This window comes from Chiloscyllium plagiosum, unplaced genomic scaffold (assembly GCF_037043375.1).
Source record: "Chiloscyllium plagiosum isolate Xiang-an unplaced genomic scaffold, Cpla_swu_hap1 HiC_scaffold_46, whole genome shotgun sequence".
In the NCBI taxonomy this organism is placed as follows: domain Eukaryota; kingdom Metazoa; phylum Chordata; class Chondrichthyes; order Orectolobiformes; family Hemiscylliidae; genus Chiloscyllium; species Chiloscyllium plagiosum.
In genome coordinates this window covers 14,801,088-14,817,989 of record NW_028270184.1, presented here as the reverse complement: position 1 = coordinate 14,817,989, position 16,902 = coordinate 14,801,088, and the positions used below count along the sequence as shown (strand labels likewise).

At 47.0% G+C, this 16,902-nt stretch overlaps 1 protein-coding gene across 1 annotated transcript; it reads right to left on the bottom strand.

Moving 5' to 3' along the window:
* Positions 1-11,449: 11,449 nt before the first annotated feature.
* Positions 11,450-14,155, bottom strand: LOC148136231 (uncharacterized). Its single transcript, XM_087983631.1, has one exon. It carries the CDS (start codon positions 12,562-12,564, stop codon positions 11,572-11,574), a length of 993 nt encoding a protein of 330 aa, XP_087839757.1. The 5' UTR covers positions 12,565-14,155; the 3' UTR covers positions 11,450-11,571.
* Positions 14,156-16,902: the final 2,747 nt, after the last annotated feature.

Sequence of the window (16,902 nt, the reverse complement as noted above, 5' to 3'; positions counted from 1 at the left end):
GCAGCTGATGTTGGCCCCTGTAGAAAATAGGAGCAGGAGTAGACTATTTCTCTCGTCCATCCAACTCATAGAATCCCTACAGTGTGGCAACAGGCCCTTTGGCCCTACAAGTCCACACCGACCCTCCAAAGCGTAACCCACCCAGACCCATTCCCCCATTACTCTACATTTACCCCTAACTAATGCATCTAACCTACACATCCCTGGACACTATGGGCATTTTAGCATAACCAATTCACCCAACCTGCACGTCTTTGGACTGTGGGAGGAAACCGGAGCACCCAGAGGGAACCCACACAGACACAGGGAGAAGGTGCAAACTCCACATGGCCAGTTGCCCAAAGCTGGAATTGAACCCTGGTGCTGTGAGGCAGCAGTGCTAATCACCAAGCCATCATGCCATCCAAACTATTTATTCTTTTCACCATACCTTTTCATAGAATACCTACAGTGTGGAAACTGGCCGTTTAGATTAGATTAGATTACTTACAGTGTGGAAACAGGCCCTTGGGCCCAACAAGTCCACACCGACCCGCCAAAGCGCAACCCACCCAGACCCATTCCCCTACATTTACCCCTTCACCTAACACTACGGGCAATTTAACTTGGCCAATTCACCAAACCTGCACATTTTTGGACTGTGGGAGGAAACCAGAGCACCCGGAGGAAACCCATGCAGACATGGGGAGAACGTGCAAACTCCACACAGAGAGTCGCCTGAGGCGGGAATTAAACCCGGGTCTCTGGCGCTGTGAGGCAGCAGTGCTAACCACTGTGCCACCATGCCACCCATAAAATCCACACCGACCCTCCAAAGAGTAACCCACCCAGACCCATCCCCCTACCCTTATTACTCTAGATTTACCCCTGACTAATGCACCTAACCTACACATGCCTGAACACTATATGGGCAATTTTGCATAGCCAATTCACCTAACCTGCACATCTTTGGATTGTGGGAGGAACCCATGCAAACATAGGGAGAATGTGCAAACAACAGTCAGACAGTTGACCGTGGCCAGAATCGAACCCAGGACCCTGACCCCCGCCCGCCCCCAACCCCGTCCAACACCACCCCACAACCCCCTCCAACCCCATCCTGCGCCCCCGCCTGCCCCCAACACCACCCAATACTGCACCCTGCCCACCCCCCCAAAGCTGTCCAGTACTGCACCCTGCCTACACCCCCACCCCCGAACCCCATCCAACATGGCATCCTGCCCACACCCCAATCCCATCCAACACAGCACCCGGTGCACCCCCCCCAATCCAGTCCAACATCGCCCCGCTGCCCGCCCACCAACCCCGTCCAACACTGCACCCCACCCACACCCCCAATCCCGTTCAGCACTGCACCCTGCCCACACCCCAAACCCGTCCAACATTGCACCCCGCTCACCCCCCAACCTGGTCCAACACTGCACCCTGCCCACAAACCCGCCCCCTCACCCGTCCAACACTGCACCCTGCGCACCCCCAACCCCGTCCAACTCTGCACCCTGCCCACACCCCCACCCCCAACCTTATCCAACACTGCACCCCGTCCAACCCTGTCCAACTCTGCACCCTGCCCACACCCCCTTCCCCCAACCCCGTCCAACACAGCACCCCACCCACCCCCCAACCCTGTCAAACACTGCAGCCTGCCCACACCTTGCACCCTAACCCCATCCAATACTGCACCCAATGCACCCCCAAACCCCATCCAAAATCACCAGATCAACCTGCCCGACCCCCAACCCTGTCCAACACTGCACCCTGCCCACACTCCCGTCCCCCACCCCTCAACCCCGTCTAACACAGCACCCCGCCCAACACAGCACCCTACCCACCCCCAACCCTGTCGAACACTGCACCCTGCCCACACACCCGCCCCATCGCACCCTAACCCCATCCAACACTGCACCCCATGCACGCCCCCAACCTCATCCACCTGCCCGACCCCCAACCCTGTCCAACACTGCACCCTGCCCACACCCCTCAAACCCAACCAACACTGCACCCCGTGCACCCCCCAACCTCGTTGAACATCACCCACCAGCCCGCCCCCAACCCCGTCCAACACTGCACCCTGCCCCCACCCCCAAACCCATCCAACGCTGCATCCTGCCCTCTCACCCCCAACCCGTCCAAAATCACCCACCTGCCCGACCCCCAACCCCGTCCAACACTGCACCCTGCCCACCCCCACAGACCCCCAACCCCGTCCAACACTGCACCCCTCCCCTTCACCCCCAACCCCGTCCAACACTGCACCCTGACCACCCCCACAGCCCCATCCAACACAGCCCCCCTGCCCGCCCCAACCCAGTCCAACACTGCCCTGTCCACCCCAACCCCACCCCTACCCACCCCCAACCCCACACTCTCTTCCATCCCCACCTACTGTCTGACCTACGTTGTGCCGCCATCCTCCCCCCCACCAACTCTCCGGGGCAGTCAGACTGTATACCAACATTAAGACTGCTGCTGCCTTTGTGGGGTAGGTCTCCAAGTTGCGCACACAGCCACACACACAACTTTTTACTGCAACCTTTAGACAGGTTCCATCTCTGCCCTGTACAGGACAATGTTGGAGAGATTATCTGGGGAAGGGGGGATTTTGGGTTCACCCTTGTGTAGGACTCCAGGGAAAGTGTAGGGGGCGGGAAGAGAGAGAGAGAGAGAGAGGGCGAGAGGTCAGTCATTTAGCGACGGTGCTTGGACTGTTCTCAACAGCATTTCAGTGAGCCGAGTTCGTTTTTAATCATTGTACCTGTAAACAAGAGACACAATCAAGGTTGAAACAGCTCTTTGATGCAATGATTCTATTGGGAACTCAAGCTCTCCTTCGGATAATCCGAAATACGGGGTAATTGATATTTGGATAATCGAGGTTCCTCTGTATACACCACAGCCGCCATCCTCCACTGTGGAGGACCCATCTACATAGATTTTGACTGTGGTTTCTATCTGTCTATTCTTTTGTCTCGTCCCTCATGCTGCTTTGGGATGAAAGGATCAGTGGGGTATGTTGCTGTTATTCATAGAATCCCCACAGTGTGTAAACAGGCCCTTTGGGGGGATTCAAGATGGCAGCAAACCAGTAGGTCTGCTTTGCTGAGCTCCGCACCAGAGCCCAAAGTGGGACACTCACCCTCTCTTCACTGTCCAATTTGTTGAAAGTAGCTATTTCCTCACTCTTGGAACTATTTAGCACCAGTTCTGAGCAGTTTGGTGCAGTTTAAAAGATGACTCAGGGGAAAGGAGCACGGGGCTCGCAGCAAGCAGAAACCCTCCCCCCCCCCGCAGCAATGGATGCACCCGTAGCCATGACTTAGGCCTCCGCGGCTGCCTCAGAGGATTCACCTGCAGAGCGGAGCCTGATCTCAGAGTTCGCAAAACTCCAAGAGAAGATTGACTCATCGATGGAAGAGACCCGGGCCAGGCTGGAATTGATCCCGATCATGCTACAGAGGCATGACCTGAAGATCCAGATTCTCAGGCAGCGTGTTAGAGGAGCGGAGCAAAGGGCCACAGCTTCCGAGACCATGGACGAATCCTTAGTGGGCCTGGTTCAGGCTCTGGAAAGTCAAGTGTGGGCCTTCGAGGTCGTCGGAAGAATATTCGGTTGCTGGGGCTTCCCGAACGGGAGGAAAAGGCCAGCTAGTCAGCTTTCTGGAGCAATGGCAGGTGAATCCTCTGGGGCGGTCGCAGAGGGCGATGCCATGGCTACGGATGCATCCATTCTTGGGGGGGAGGGGGGTTCTGCCTGATGCGAGCCCCGTACTCCTTTCCCCTGAGTCATCTTTTAAATCTTCTAAGGCTGGAGGCTAAGGTAGGCCGGGTGCAGGTCGAGCAGGCCCACTGGGTCGCAGTACGCAGGCCCGGATCAGACCAGCGCCCCCGCCTGGTCCTAGTGTGACTCCAGCATTATAGAGCTGAAAATGTGTTGCTGGAAAAGCGCAGCAGGTCAGGTAGCATCCAGGGAACAGGAGAATTGGCGTTTCGGGCATAAGCGATTCTCCTGTTCCCTGGATGCTGCCTGACCTGCTGCACTTTTCCAGCAACACATTTTCAGCTCTGATCTCCAGCATCTGCAGACCTCATTTTCTCCAGCATTATAGAGACAAACGAATGATGCTGGAAGCCTCTAGAGCACAGGGAAAGGATCCCCAGGCTATGGTACATAAAAGATCACAAATCATGCTTTTTCAGGACTTTTCCCCAGTTGTGATTTGCAAGAGGAAGGCCTTTGATGAGGTAAAAAGGCATCTGAGGGACCTGAATATCCAGTATTCCGTTAGATATCCGACAATATTGCGTTTCAGCCACAGAGGGTCCGTGTTTAACTTTGATTCACCGGAAAAGGCAAAGAATTTATTGGATGCTCTAAAATAGACTGATTTGGCCTGAATTATATGGACAATTATTCTATTCTGCCTTTTTTATTCTGTAATTTGCCTGGTTTACCTGGTTGTCGGGGAGTGATCTTGGTCTTCCTTTCAATATATGTCAGGGTCATAACTATCTCTTTTCCTTTTTTGGTGTTCCCTCTCCCCACTCTTCTCCTCCCCCTCATCCTTTGTTTGGATGGGGGGGAGGGGCGGTGAGGGGAAGTGGGGAGAGATTCTTTTTGTTGTTCTACCAGGACTGCCTAGGAATACAGTATTGGAGGGGATGGGTTGGGTGCCCACTTTTAACTCTGTTGTCATAAGATATTGGAATTTTTTTACCTTACTTTGTGGTGTCCGGGGTGGGGACATGGTTTCAGCAAAAGGAGTCATGGTAGGATTAATGGGTGGTATGAGCGCTCCCTGTGGACAAGGGGGAAAGTCTCCTTTCAGTTATGTTTTATGCTGTTATGTTGTAGACATAGTTGTTAGAAGTTTTGATTTAGTCCTTTTGGAAGTTGCACTTTTAAACTTATATGTACTGGTTATGGTTTTCACTTGGCGCAATGAGTAGGATTCTTCTTCCTCGGGGGGGGGGATCTTGGACTGTTTCAGATGATCATGGCTAGCCATTCGTTTAAATGGTGCACCTGGAATATTAAGGGGAGTCGCTCACCAATTAAGAGAAAAAAGATACTGTCAAGCCTTAGAAAAGAGAGGGTTGATGTAGCCTTGTTACAAGAAACACACTTAACTGATAAGGAACATTTGAAGTTGCAATAGAGAGGATTCGGCAAGCAGTTTTTCTCATCTTTTAACTCGAAAAACAGAGAAGTGGCTATTCTCATCCGGAAGAACCGCCCGTTTCAAATGCTCGGCCAAATAAAGGATGAGTCCGGGAGGTTCATAAAGCTTTAATACATGGAGAGAAGAATGGGATCCTGAATATACACTGTCCCCTGGCACATCCCTTTAAATTTGTAATGGATGCACTCTCTAGATTGATGGCCCTTGGGGTGCATCATACAATCACAGGGAGAGACTTTAACTGCATTATTGACCCTGAGGTGGACAGGATGCCTTGGGGTCTTGTGGATAAGTCTCCTCAACCCAGGCAGTTGGTGGACTTGAACAAGGAGTTGGGGTTGGTGGATGTATGGAGATGTCTTTACCCCGAAGGTAGGGATTTTCCCATTTTTTTCCAATCCACATTAGTGCTATACAAGAATTGACATGTCTTTTGTCCCATCGGCCTTTTTGAACTTGATACTGTCCTGCAGAATAGGGACTACAGGCGTTTCTGATCACGTGACAATGTTTATGGAGGTCAAGACCGGAGGTGGTGGGGCGGTTTCCCGGCACTGGTGCATGGTCCCTTTCCTCCTGAAAGATAGCAAGTTTATACAGTATTTTTTGCAGGAGTTTAACATTTTCTGGGATATCAATTTAGGCATGGCCAGCAACCCATCGGTGCTGTGGGAGACTGCCAACGCCTATGCATGGTGTTTAATTATTTCTTACAGTGTGACCTTGTGAGGGGAGAACAGCAATGTTAGACCGAGGCTCGCCTGAAGGTGGCTGAATGAGCATAATTTGATAGGCTGTCCATTACTAAATTACAGAGAATTACAGCCCTCAGGGCTACTTTGAATGCTGCAATTACCCAAACAGCAAAGAGGGAAATCTCTTTTGCAAAACAGAGGTTATTTGAGTATGTTGATAAACCAGGTAGTTACCTAGCATAGCTGAAAAATGCGTTGCTGGAAAAGCGCAAGTCAGGCAGCATCCAACGAGCAGGAGAATCTATGTTTCAGGCATAAGCCCTTCTTCAGGCTTATGCCCGAAATGTCGATTCTCCTGCTCCTTGGATGCTGCCTGACCAGCTGCGCTTTTCCAGCAACGCATTTTTCAGCTCTGATCTCCAGCATCTGCAGTCCTCACTTTCTCCTAGATATCTAGCATACTTGGCCAGAAAGAAGAATGCCCCCCTATCTATCACAGGGAGTGCTGGTACTCTGACTTGCAATGCCAAAAAGATTAATGCAGCATTTAGAAAGTTTTATTTTGAGCTGTATCAGTCAAAGGGCTGTGAAGATAGAATGACGAAGATGGAGTTGTTTTTTAAGACCTTGGACCTTTTGGGTGTAGCCTCCGAGCAGACATCCTTTTCGAGTGCTCTACTTGACAATTCAAGAAGTTCAGGAGGCGATGAGGCTGCTCCAGAGTGGTAAAGCGCCCGGACCAGATGGATTTCAAAGTGAGTTGTATAAAGAATTTACAGACAAGCTGACCGGGCCACTCTTGGATATGTACAATTACTCATTCAGTCAGGGCTGCCTCCCATCTTTTTTGAGAGAAGCAAATATTTCTGTTTTCCTTAAGAAAGGAAAAGCTCCAGATGATTGCACTTCATGCAGGCCCATATAATTATTGAACGTGGATTTTACAATCCTGTCAAAAATGCTAGCATTAAGGCTGGGGAGGGTATTGCTGTTTATTGTAAAGGAGGAGCAGACGGGTTTTATAAAGGGTCGTAGGTCTACCAATAATATTAGAAGAGTATTAAATATGGTCCAAATATGTCAGCAAAGAGCGATTCTGGGTTTGGTAGTCTCCCTGGCTGCAGAGAGAACATTTGATCCGCTGGAGTGGCCGTACCTCTTTTATGTCGCGGAACGGTTTGGTCTTGGAGAGGCTTTTGCCAAATGAGTGGCAGTGTTGTATAGTGATCTGAAAGCAGCGGTTATCACTAGTAGTATAAAGTCAGATAATTTTAGTATTGTCAGGGGCTGCCATCAAGGGTGCCCTCTCTCGCCACTATTATTTACAATGGTGATCAAGCCGCTGGCGGAAGCCATTCGCACAGATCCCAATATAACGGTCTTGGAGGTAGGATTAGGCAGGCATAAAATTACCCTCTATGCGGATGACATCCTTCTCTTTTTAACTGATCTAATGACACCCGTGCCTCACTTAATACAAATGATTAATCTGTTTGGTTTGTTTTCAGGGTATAAAATTAATTCCATGAAATCAGAGGCCATGACTGTGGGGGATCTTACTAGTATATCCAACTTTGGGGATGGAACCCGTTTCCCCTTCCCGTGGTCTCAGGAAGGTTTTCTGTATTTAGGCATTTTTATTACCCCAGTTTTTGATCAATTATATAAAGCCAATTATGAACAGCTGCTGGAGAAAATTAGGCAGGACCTTCAGTGTTAGGAAGATCTTCCGATGTCCTGGTTGGGCAGGATAGCTCTGGTGAAGATGAACGTTCTTTCTCGTCTATTATATCCATGGGAATGCTCCCTTTGATGTTGCCAAGGCAAACACTGCACAGGCTTTGCAGCTGGCTCAGATCTTTTATTTGGCATCACAGGCAATCTCTTATTAAGCTGGATAAGTTGCAGCTTCCGCAAGTAAGGGTGGGTCTAGATTTTCCTGGATTTAGGAGGTAACAATTGAGTTCCTTGTTATCCTATGTTGCTGAATGGGCCGGTCACGATCCGTGATCAACCTAGCTAGACAGCGAGGCCTCCCAGTCAAAATGCCCCCTCATGAATTTGTTGTTCGTGGACAAAATGAGAACTGTTATGGATCACTGTAAAAACCCGATTGTCCTAAACACAGTTAAAGCATGGAGAATGATGCGGCAGGGCGAGGGCAATTTACTAAAAACTTCCCCTTTCACTCCCATTATGGGAATGTTGGGATTCCAGCCCGGTCAATGGACTCTGGCTTTAAGCTCTGGGAGTCCAGAGGAATCTCCTATTTGGGAGAGCTATTTGACGGGGAGGTCACGATGTCCTTCGAACAGCTGAGTCAGAAGTTTGAGCTACCTAGGAAGGATCTTTTTCGTTACTTCCAGGTTAGAGACTTCGTACAAAAAAAAAAGACTACATTGATGGTTAATCCCTACAAATCGGACATGGAAAGAAGAGTACTCCGGTCTACGGGCGCCCTCTCAGTTAGCACTCTCTATCACTTGTTAGGTAGTAATGTTTCGAAGGACATTGAACGGCTATGTAAAACCTGGACTCAAGAATCAGGGGTGGAAATCTCCTCAGAGATGTGGGAGGATATCTGGGAAAATGTTAGGAAGTTGTCGATTTGTAATAGGACCCAGCTATTCAACTGAAGGTACTCCATAGGGCCTCACCTGGCACCAGAACGGCTTGCGAAATTCAAGACAGTAGTGTCCCAAATGTAAAATGGAGGTTGGTACTCTTACTCATTGCTTGTGGTCATGCCACAAGATCCGCAGGTATTGGGATGACACAGTGAGTGCTTTGATAAAGGTTTTGGGAACTGAGGTCAGCTTGGATCCAGTATCCCTCCTTTTGGGATTCCCAAATCTTCCCTTCCGGGATGCGCATGGGAAGAAATTGTTTAATATTCTTTTTTTCTGCGCGAGGATGAATATTCTAATGAGCTCAGTGTCGGAGAGTCCCCCAGGATTCTTGAATTGGCATAGGATAGTTATGGAACACATTCCCATGGACCTCCTTATGGATATAGTGCAGCAGAAAATGGAATTGTTTTACAGAACATGATGGCTCTTTTTGAATAATATTGATATAAATATATCGGCTATATTATCCAGGGCCTTTGTTTAGCCGTGGGGTCTATGTCTGTCAGTTTGGGGGCTCCTAGGAGGAAGAATCCCGAACAAATATGGGTCTATTCACTATTGCTCCCAGTGGTGGGGAGCTGTGATGACAATGCATTGAGTGTAGTAATTTAATTGAATATCATTTAATTGCCTTGTTATAATTTGGTTCAATTTTATTTCATCTGTTTATTTATTTGTTCTTCTTTCTCCTTGGTTATTTATTGAACTGTAGTTTTTATAGGGTTATTTTGTTTTTTTTTTGTGTTTCTGTAGTCTGACCATAAGACATAGGAGTGGAAGTAAGGCCATTCGTCCCATCGAGTCCACTCCGCCATTCAATCATGGCTGATGCGCATTTCAGCTCCACTTACCAGCGTTCTCCCCGTAGCCCTTAATTCCTCTAGACAACAAGAATCTATCAATCTCGGCCTTGTGGAGTAGAGTAGTAGTTTATTTTCTATTATTGCTATTATGTTATAAAGTTGTCATACTATTTTGTATTGGTTTTGTAAAAACCCTAAAATATTTTTTTCAATAAAAATATTTATTAAAAAAACAGGTCCTTCAGCCCAACAAATCCACACTGACCTTCTGGAGAGTAACCCAGCCAGGCCCCTTCCCTATATTTACCCCTGACTAATGCACCTAACTCACACATCCCTGAGCACTATGGGACAATTTAGCATGGCCAATTCACCCGAACCTGCACATCTTTGGATTGTGGGAGTACCCAGAGGAAATCCACACAGACACAGTCCTCCGATTCTTAAAACAACAAACCCAAACAAGTAGACACAACACACACCCAGGAACTCTAGCCATGCTACCATACATCAAAGACATCTCAGCGATAACTGTCAGACTGCTCTGACCCTTTGGCATCATGGTAGCCCACAAACTTCCCAACACACAAACAGAGACTGATGAACCTAATCAGCCAAATTAATGTCATTTACAAAATACCCTGCAAGGACTGTAACAAATACTACATTGGACAGACAGTCAGAAAACTAGCCACCAGGATGCACAAACACCAGCTAGCCACAAAAAGACATGACCCGCTATCACTAGTATCCTTACACACAGATGAAGGAGGACATCACTTTGACTGGGACAACAAATGCATCCGAGGACAGGCTAAACAGACACGCACAGGAACTCCTTAGAGGCCTGGCATTCAAACTGGAACTCCATCAATAAACACATCAATTCGGACCCCATTTACCAACCTCTGAGACAAAGAACCGGAAATGATATCACCCACCACAACAGACCAAGACACACAAATAGAAAGCGGGACAGACACCAGCGCTTCACTGGAGGCTCACTGATGATGTCAGTGTCAAAGGTTGTGGTGCTGGAAAAGCACAGCCAGTCAGGCAGCATCCGAGGAGCAGGAGAACTGACAAAGAGCTTATGCTCGAATCGTCGAGTCTCCTGCTCCTCAGATGCTGCCTGACTGGTTGTGCTTTTCCATCTCCACACTCTTCGACTCTGATCTCCACCATCTGCAGTGCTCACTTTCTCCCAGCTCACTGATGATGTTACCTAGCATGGTGACGAAACGTCTGAAAACAAACCTGCCAGCTCAATGAGCAAACTTACAGTCTGAACCTCAACCTGAGCTACAGATCTTCTCAAAAATCATATGTTTTCTTCTTCTGGAGGCTTCTTCTGGAGTACTGTGTGCAGTTCTGGTCACCCTGCTACAGGAAGCATATTATTAAACTGGAGAGGGTTCAGGATGTTGTCAGGAATGGAGGATTTGAGGTATAAAAATAGACTGGAAAGACTGGGAGTTTTTTTCACTGGAGTGTGAAAAGTTGAGGGATGACATTAATGAGGTTTATAAAATCAAAGGATATGGATAAGGTGAATGACAAGGGTCTCTTCTTTAGAGGGAGAGTTCAAAATGGGGGGGTATTTTTAAGGTGAAGGGAGAAATATTTAAAAGGGACGTGAGGGGTAACTGTTTTAGACAGGGAGTGGTTTGTGTTTGGAGTGAACTGCCAGAGGAAGTGGTGGATGCAGGTCCAGTTACAATGTTTAAAGGACATTTGGATAAGATTTTTAAATTAGATTCCCTACAGTATGGAAACAGGCCCTTCGGCCCAACAAGTCCACACTAACCTTCTGAAGAGTAACCCACCCTAGACCCATTCCTCACATTTACCCCTAACTAATGCACCTAACATTATGGGCAACTTTAGCATGGTCAATTCACCTAGCCTGCACATCTTTAGATTGAAAGAGGAAACCGGAGCACCCGGACATGCGGAATTTTGCATGCCCTGTGGAATGAATGTTACCTGCCAAAAGAAAAGGAGGTCAAGAGGATGTGACCATAGCTGGGGCTTTCTCAGCTGGAATTCTCATCTTCCTGCTTTGTTAATCAATGGGATTTTTATGCTGAAGTGAGGAGGTTTCCTTGTCCAAGTTAACGGAGAGGAAACTGCAGGAGAAATCCATACAGACACTGGGAGATGTATTTAAAACTTTAATCCCAAAATTAAAAGTTATATTTGAACACATGAACTTTGAACTCAATACTCACACAGAGTTTATCATGAACAGAATGATTTCTACTCAATCCTGAACATGTTCAACAGAAGCAGTAACTGCACCATCCAAAGGCGGCAGACACTTATGAACTTTCTGATGTGTCTGCAGGTTGGACTGCTGAGTGAATCCCTTCCCACACCCAGTGCAGGTGAATGGCCTTTCTCCAGTGTGAGTGCGTTGGTGTATTAGTAGAGTGAAAGATTTTGTGAACCTCTTCCCACACACTGAGCAGCTGAATGGTCTGTCACCTGTGTGAACTCGTTGGTGCGCACTGAGGTCAGAAGACTGCCTAAACCTCTTGCCACAGGAGGTGCAGCTGAACGGCCTCTCCTCAGTGTGAATTCGCTGGTGTCTCTGGAAACTGGATGACCCAGTGAATCCCTTCCCACACACAGAGCATGTAAATGGTCTCTCCCCAGTGTGAATTCGCTGGTGTTCAGTGAGACTGGAGGAACGTGTGAATGTCTTTCGACAGTAAGTGCAGCTGAAAGGCTTCTTCTCAGTGTGTGCTTGCTGGTGTGATCTAAGACTGGATGACCAAGTGAATCTCTTCCCGCACACTGAGCAGGTGAACGGCCTCTCCCCAGTGTGGATTCGCTGGTGTTCAGTCAGGCCAGATGGCAGTCTGAACTTTTTCCCACAATAGGTGCAGCTGAATGGCCTCTCTTCAGAGTGAACTTGCTGGTGTGCAGTGAGGTGGGATGACTGCCTGAATCCCTTTCCACAGCAAGTGCAGATGAATGGCCTCTCCTCAGTGTGAGTTCGCTGGTGTGACAGGAGACATGCTGACTTTGTAAATCCTTTACCACACACAGAACAAGTGAAGGGTCTCTCCCCAGTGTGACTTCGTCGATGAATTTCTAGTAGAGATGGATAATAGAATCCTTTACCACAGTCTTCACATTTCCATGGTCTTTCCATTGACCCAGGCCCAGCATGACTACGTCGGTGGATTTCTAGCAGGGAAGGGTAATTGAATCCTTTACCACAGTCCTCACATTTCCATGGTTTCTCCATGGTGCTAATATCCTTGTGTTTCTCCAGGTTGAATGATTAGTGCAGGCCTCTCCCACATACAGAATGTGTGTGAGGTTTCTCCCAGCTTGAATAGTGCAATATTTTTTCAAACTGCTTAACTGGTTAAAGTTCTTTCCTTAGTTAATTCACTGGGGTACTCCCACTTAGGCATGTCAGTACTTTTCCAATCACACTGATGTTTAAAATCTCTTTGAGGAGACAGATCAGATGAACATCTCTTCTTCCAAGTTTAAAAGCCAGTAGTATTCAGATCCTTGTGGATCAAAGGACTCTGTCAGATCTTGATGTAAAGTTTGTTTTGAGGTTTTTGAGCAAATCTCCCCTTTATTATCCTGTAAAAGGAGTTTGCAAAAGTAATTCACTGTCAGTATAGGATGGAAATTCAGAATAGATTATTCCAGTTCCTGTGATTCCATTTTTCCTTTCTTGTTTCCCCAAAAGTCCCACACACTGTCTCTCATTCCTAGGTTGAAATCCAAACCCATCACCCTCACCATTTTTTCTCTCCATGGTAATCCAGGATGGAGGACAGGAAAAAATTGTGGCTGTAAGAGCTGCTCCTTTTTTGAGGCATTTTGAGGTGTTGGAGGTGATTTCCTCAAATTCCAGGAGCAGCAATTACAATTTTATGTGGTGTTGTATTCTTTGGATGTTTGGGGGGAGAAAAGGTCAAAACAACGGCACTTTAAAAAGGTGGAAGAATAACAAAGGCAGCGACCACACGATCAGAGAAAGAAACCTGTATTGCTGTCTGACACAGCAGCGAATCTGCACAGTTACTGCCTTCGCTGTTTGTGTTCAAACATCTTTGGACATCAGAGTGTGTCTAGGCTGCCAGAGGAAGTAGTGGATCCTGGTACAATTACAACATTTAAAAGGCATCTGGATTGTAAGAATTGTAAGACTTTGGAGGGATATGGGCCAAGTGCTGGCAAATGGGACTAGATTAGATTAGAATGTCTGGTCGGCATGGATGAGTTGGAGCAAAGTATCTGTTTTTTCTCCTCTGACTAACCTCAGCTTCTCAGCTCCTTTTGCCAGACAGTCTCAGACCAAGAGTCAATCATCTAGTCACGTGTCCCTATTAAACCCCGCCCATTCGGCCATGTTGCTCGAACGCTGCGCACGCACTCACAACCCCGTGAAAACAAAATGTCTGCTGCTCCGAAGCACCGAAAAAGCCTCCGAGCTGCAATAACAGGACCTACAGGTATTTATTTGGTGCCATCCCCAATAATAAACGTTCACGAACGTTCCCCGCACGCTAACTGGTTCCACTCAGTTCCTTTGTTGCCGTCGCCTCTTACCGGTGCCGAGCGCCAAACGAGAATCTCCTCTGCGCCGTCACTCGGAAGACGGTGGCTCTGCGCTTGCGCACACGGTCCTGCTGACTCGATGAGGGACATTCTCTGCCGCGGGAGTTGCTGGGTAAAAGGCCCACCATTCCTGAAGAAGGGCTTATGCCCGAAACGTCGATTCTCCTGTTCCCTGGATGCTGCCTGACCTGCTGCGCTTTTCCAGCAACACATTTCCAGCACCATTCACAATGGCAGGGCCAAAGATCTGCAGATGCTGAAGACCTAAAACATACCCACAAATAAACAGAAATTGCTGGGATACTCAGTCAATCTTGGCAGCATCTTTGAAGAGCAAACAGAGTTAATGTTTTGAGCAAACAGAGTTAACTTTCGAAGTTGATAGTAGCCTGGAAAAGGTGGTACTTATGAAAATAGCAGGGAAGGGGAAGGAGTGAGCAGATAGGTAGATGGGGAGCCCAGAGAGAGAGAGAGAGAAACAAGTAAGGCAAACAAAGTGAGACAACCAAGAAGGAAAATCAGTTCTGATGAAGAGTCACTGCACCTGATGTGTCAAATTAAATTTGATCTTGAGTCCTGAAGGCTATATTATCCTCTTCCGACTCAAGTCTCACTGGAGTACCATAGCAGGCTTAACACCGAAACGTTGCTCAGGGAACACATAGGTGTTCTGCAAAGCAATCACCCAGTCTACATTTCATCTTTCTACATGTAAAAGAAGACCACATTGAGAGAAGTGAATACAGTATACTAGATTGAGTGAAGTGCAGGTAAATTGCTGCTTCACCTTAGAAAGGGAAGGGATGAACAGAAAGGTGTTGCATCTTCGGTGATGGTGTGGGAAGGTGCTGTAGGGGTATTGACAGTGAAGGGAGGAATGGACCAGGGTATCCTTGCGGAACACTCCCTGTGTAGTGCTGACAAGAGAGGGGAATATGTGGATGTGGGTTTGCTCCCTGAGCTGGAAGGTTCATTTTCAGATGTTTTGTCACCATAGTAGATGATATCATCAGTGAGCTTCCAGATGAAGCACTGGTGGCACAGCCCACTTTCTATTTGTGTTTAGGTTTCCTTGGATTGGTGATGTCATTTCCTGTTCTTTTTCTCAGGAGGTGGTAACTTTGATCTAAGTCAATGTATTTGTTGATAGAGTTCTGGTTGAAATGCCATGCTTCTAGGATTTCTTGTGCATGGCACGGTTTGGCTTGTCCTAGGATGGATGTATTGTCCCAGTTGACAACACTAGGATAGCTTTACGTGCTGATGGGGAGAGAGAGAGAGAGAGAGACTGGGTGTGGATCTCGAAAAGTGGTGAAAAGAGCTGTCTGAGGGGTGTGGTACTTTTGGGTTTTAAAAAAAAATGTTTCCTGCAGCTCATGCCTTTGATTGGAAAGAACACAAGAATGTAAGAAATAGGAGCAGGAGTAGGCCATCTGGCCCCTCGAATCTGCTCCACCATTAAGTAAGATCATGGCTGATCTAGTCGTGATGTGGAGATGCTGATGTTGGACTGGGGTGTACAAAGTCAGAAGTCACATGAAATCACGTTATAGCCCAACAGGTTTATTTGAAATCACAAGCTTTCAGAGTGCTGCACCTTCATCGGGTGAGTGTCCACTCACTTACCCGTCCACTCACCATAACCTTTAATTCTTTTATTGTTCAAAAATATTTCTATCTTTGCCTTAAAAACATTCAACGTGGTAACCTCAGCTGCTTCTCTGGACTGGGAATTCCAAAAATTCACAATCCTTTGGATGAAGAGATTACTCTCTCAACTCAGTCCTAAATCTGCTATCCCTTATTTTGAGGCTACACCCCCGGTTCTAGTTTCACCCACCAGTGGAAACAACCTCCCAGCTTCTATCTTATCTATTCCCTTTATAACTTTATATGTTTCTATAAGATCCCCCCTCAGTCTACTGAATTCCAAAGAGTACAGTCCAGTCTACTCAATATCTCTTCGTAAGCCAATCCCTTCCAGGATCAATTTAATGAACCTCCTCTGCACCCCCTGCAGTGCCAGGTATGGCTGAGACAGCGACTAAAGGCATATGTGCAATTGCTCCTCCTACCTTTGTGGATTTGAATCAAAGTATAGTCTCTCACACTGTACTGAAATCCGCTGTATAAGCATGTCTAATGGGATTTCCAATGTTAAAATCAATACTTACATATGTTTTCAAATATTACCAATAATTCCACCCAGTGACATGATGGTAAATTCCATTGCATCATTTCCATGTAAGTGGTGGAGCACTGGTAATTACACCGGACCAGTAATTTTGAGACACACAATTTTGTTCAAGTTCAATATCCACCATGGGAGAAGGTGAAATTTGAATTCAAGAAAAATTTGGAATAAAAATACACTGTTGATTGTTGTTAAAAACCTACCTGGTTCGATCATGTCTTTTATGTGGCCTACTGGTTTCCCCGTCTGAACAAATATAAGGTGTGACGCATAGAAAACCATTACCAATTGTTAGCAAATCTATGATGTGCTCAATGAAATGTTACATTTCAGCAAAAAAAATCATTATTTTCTTTGCTATGGTAGTGTGAAAACTGGAGTTAGAGGCACAATCAATAAAATTTAGTACCAACCTGTACACAAACCTAAGTCGATGGACAGCATTTGACACAAAGGTGGAGAATGGGATATCATGAAAATTGAGAGTTCCTCTTACAGCAGCAATGAGGTAGAACCAAAGATCCAAAGATGTGCAGTTCAGGTGAATTGGCCATGCTAAATTGCCCATAGTGTTAGGTAAGGGGTAAATGTAAGGGTATGGGTGGGTTGCACTTCGGCGGGTCGGTGTGGACTTGTTGGGCCGAAGGGCCTGTTTCCACACTGTAATGTAATAATAATAAAAAAAACCAACAGCAGTCATGTTAACTGGGTGATCAGTTAGCGCATCAGTAAAACTTGACAGACATTGTAGCTTTTTTTTAAAACATAAGAAATAGCAGGACTAGGCCATTTAGCTCATCAGATATT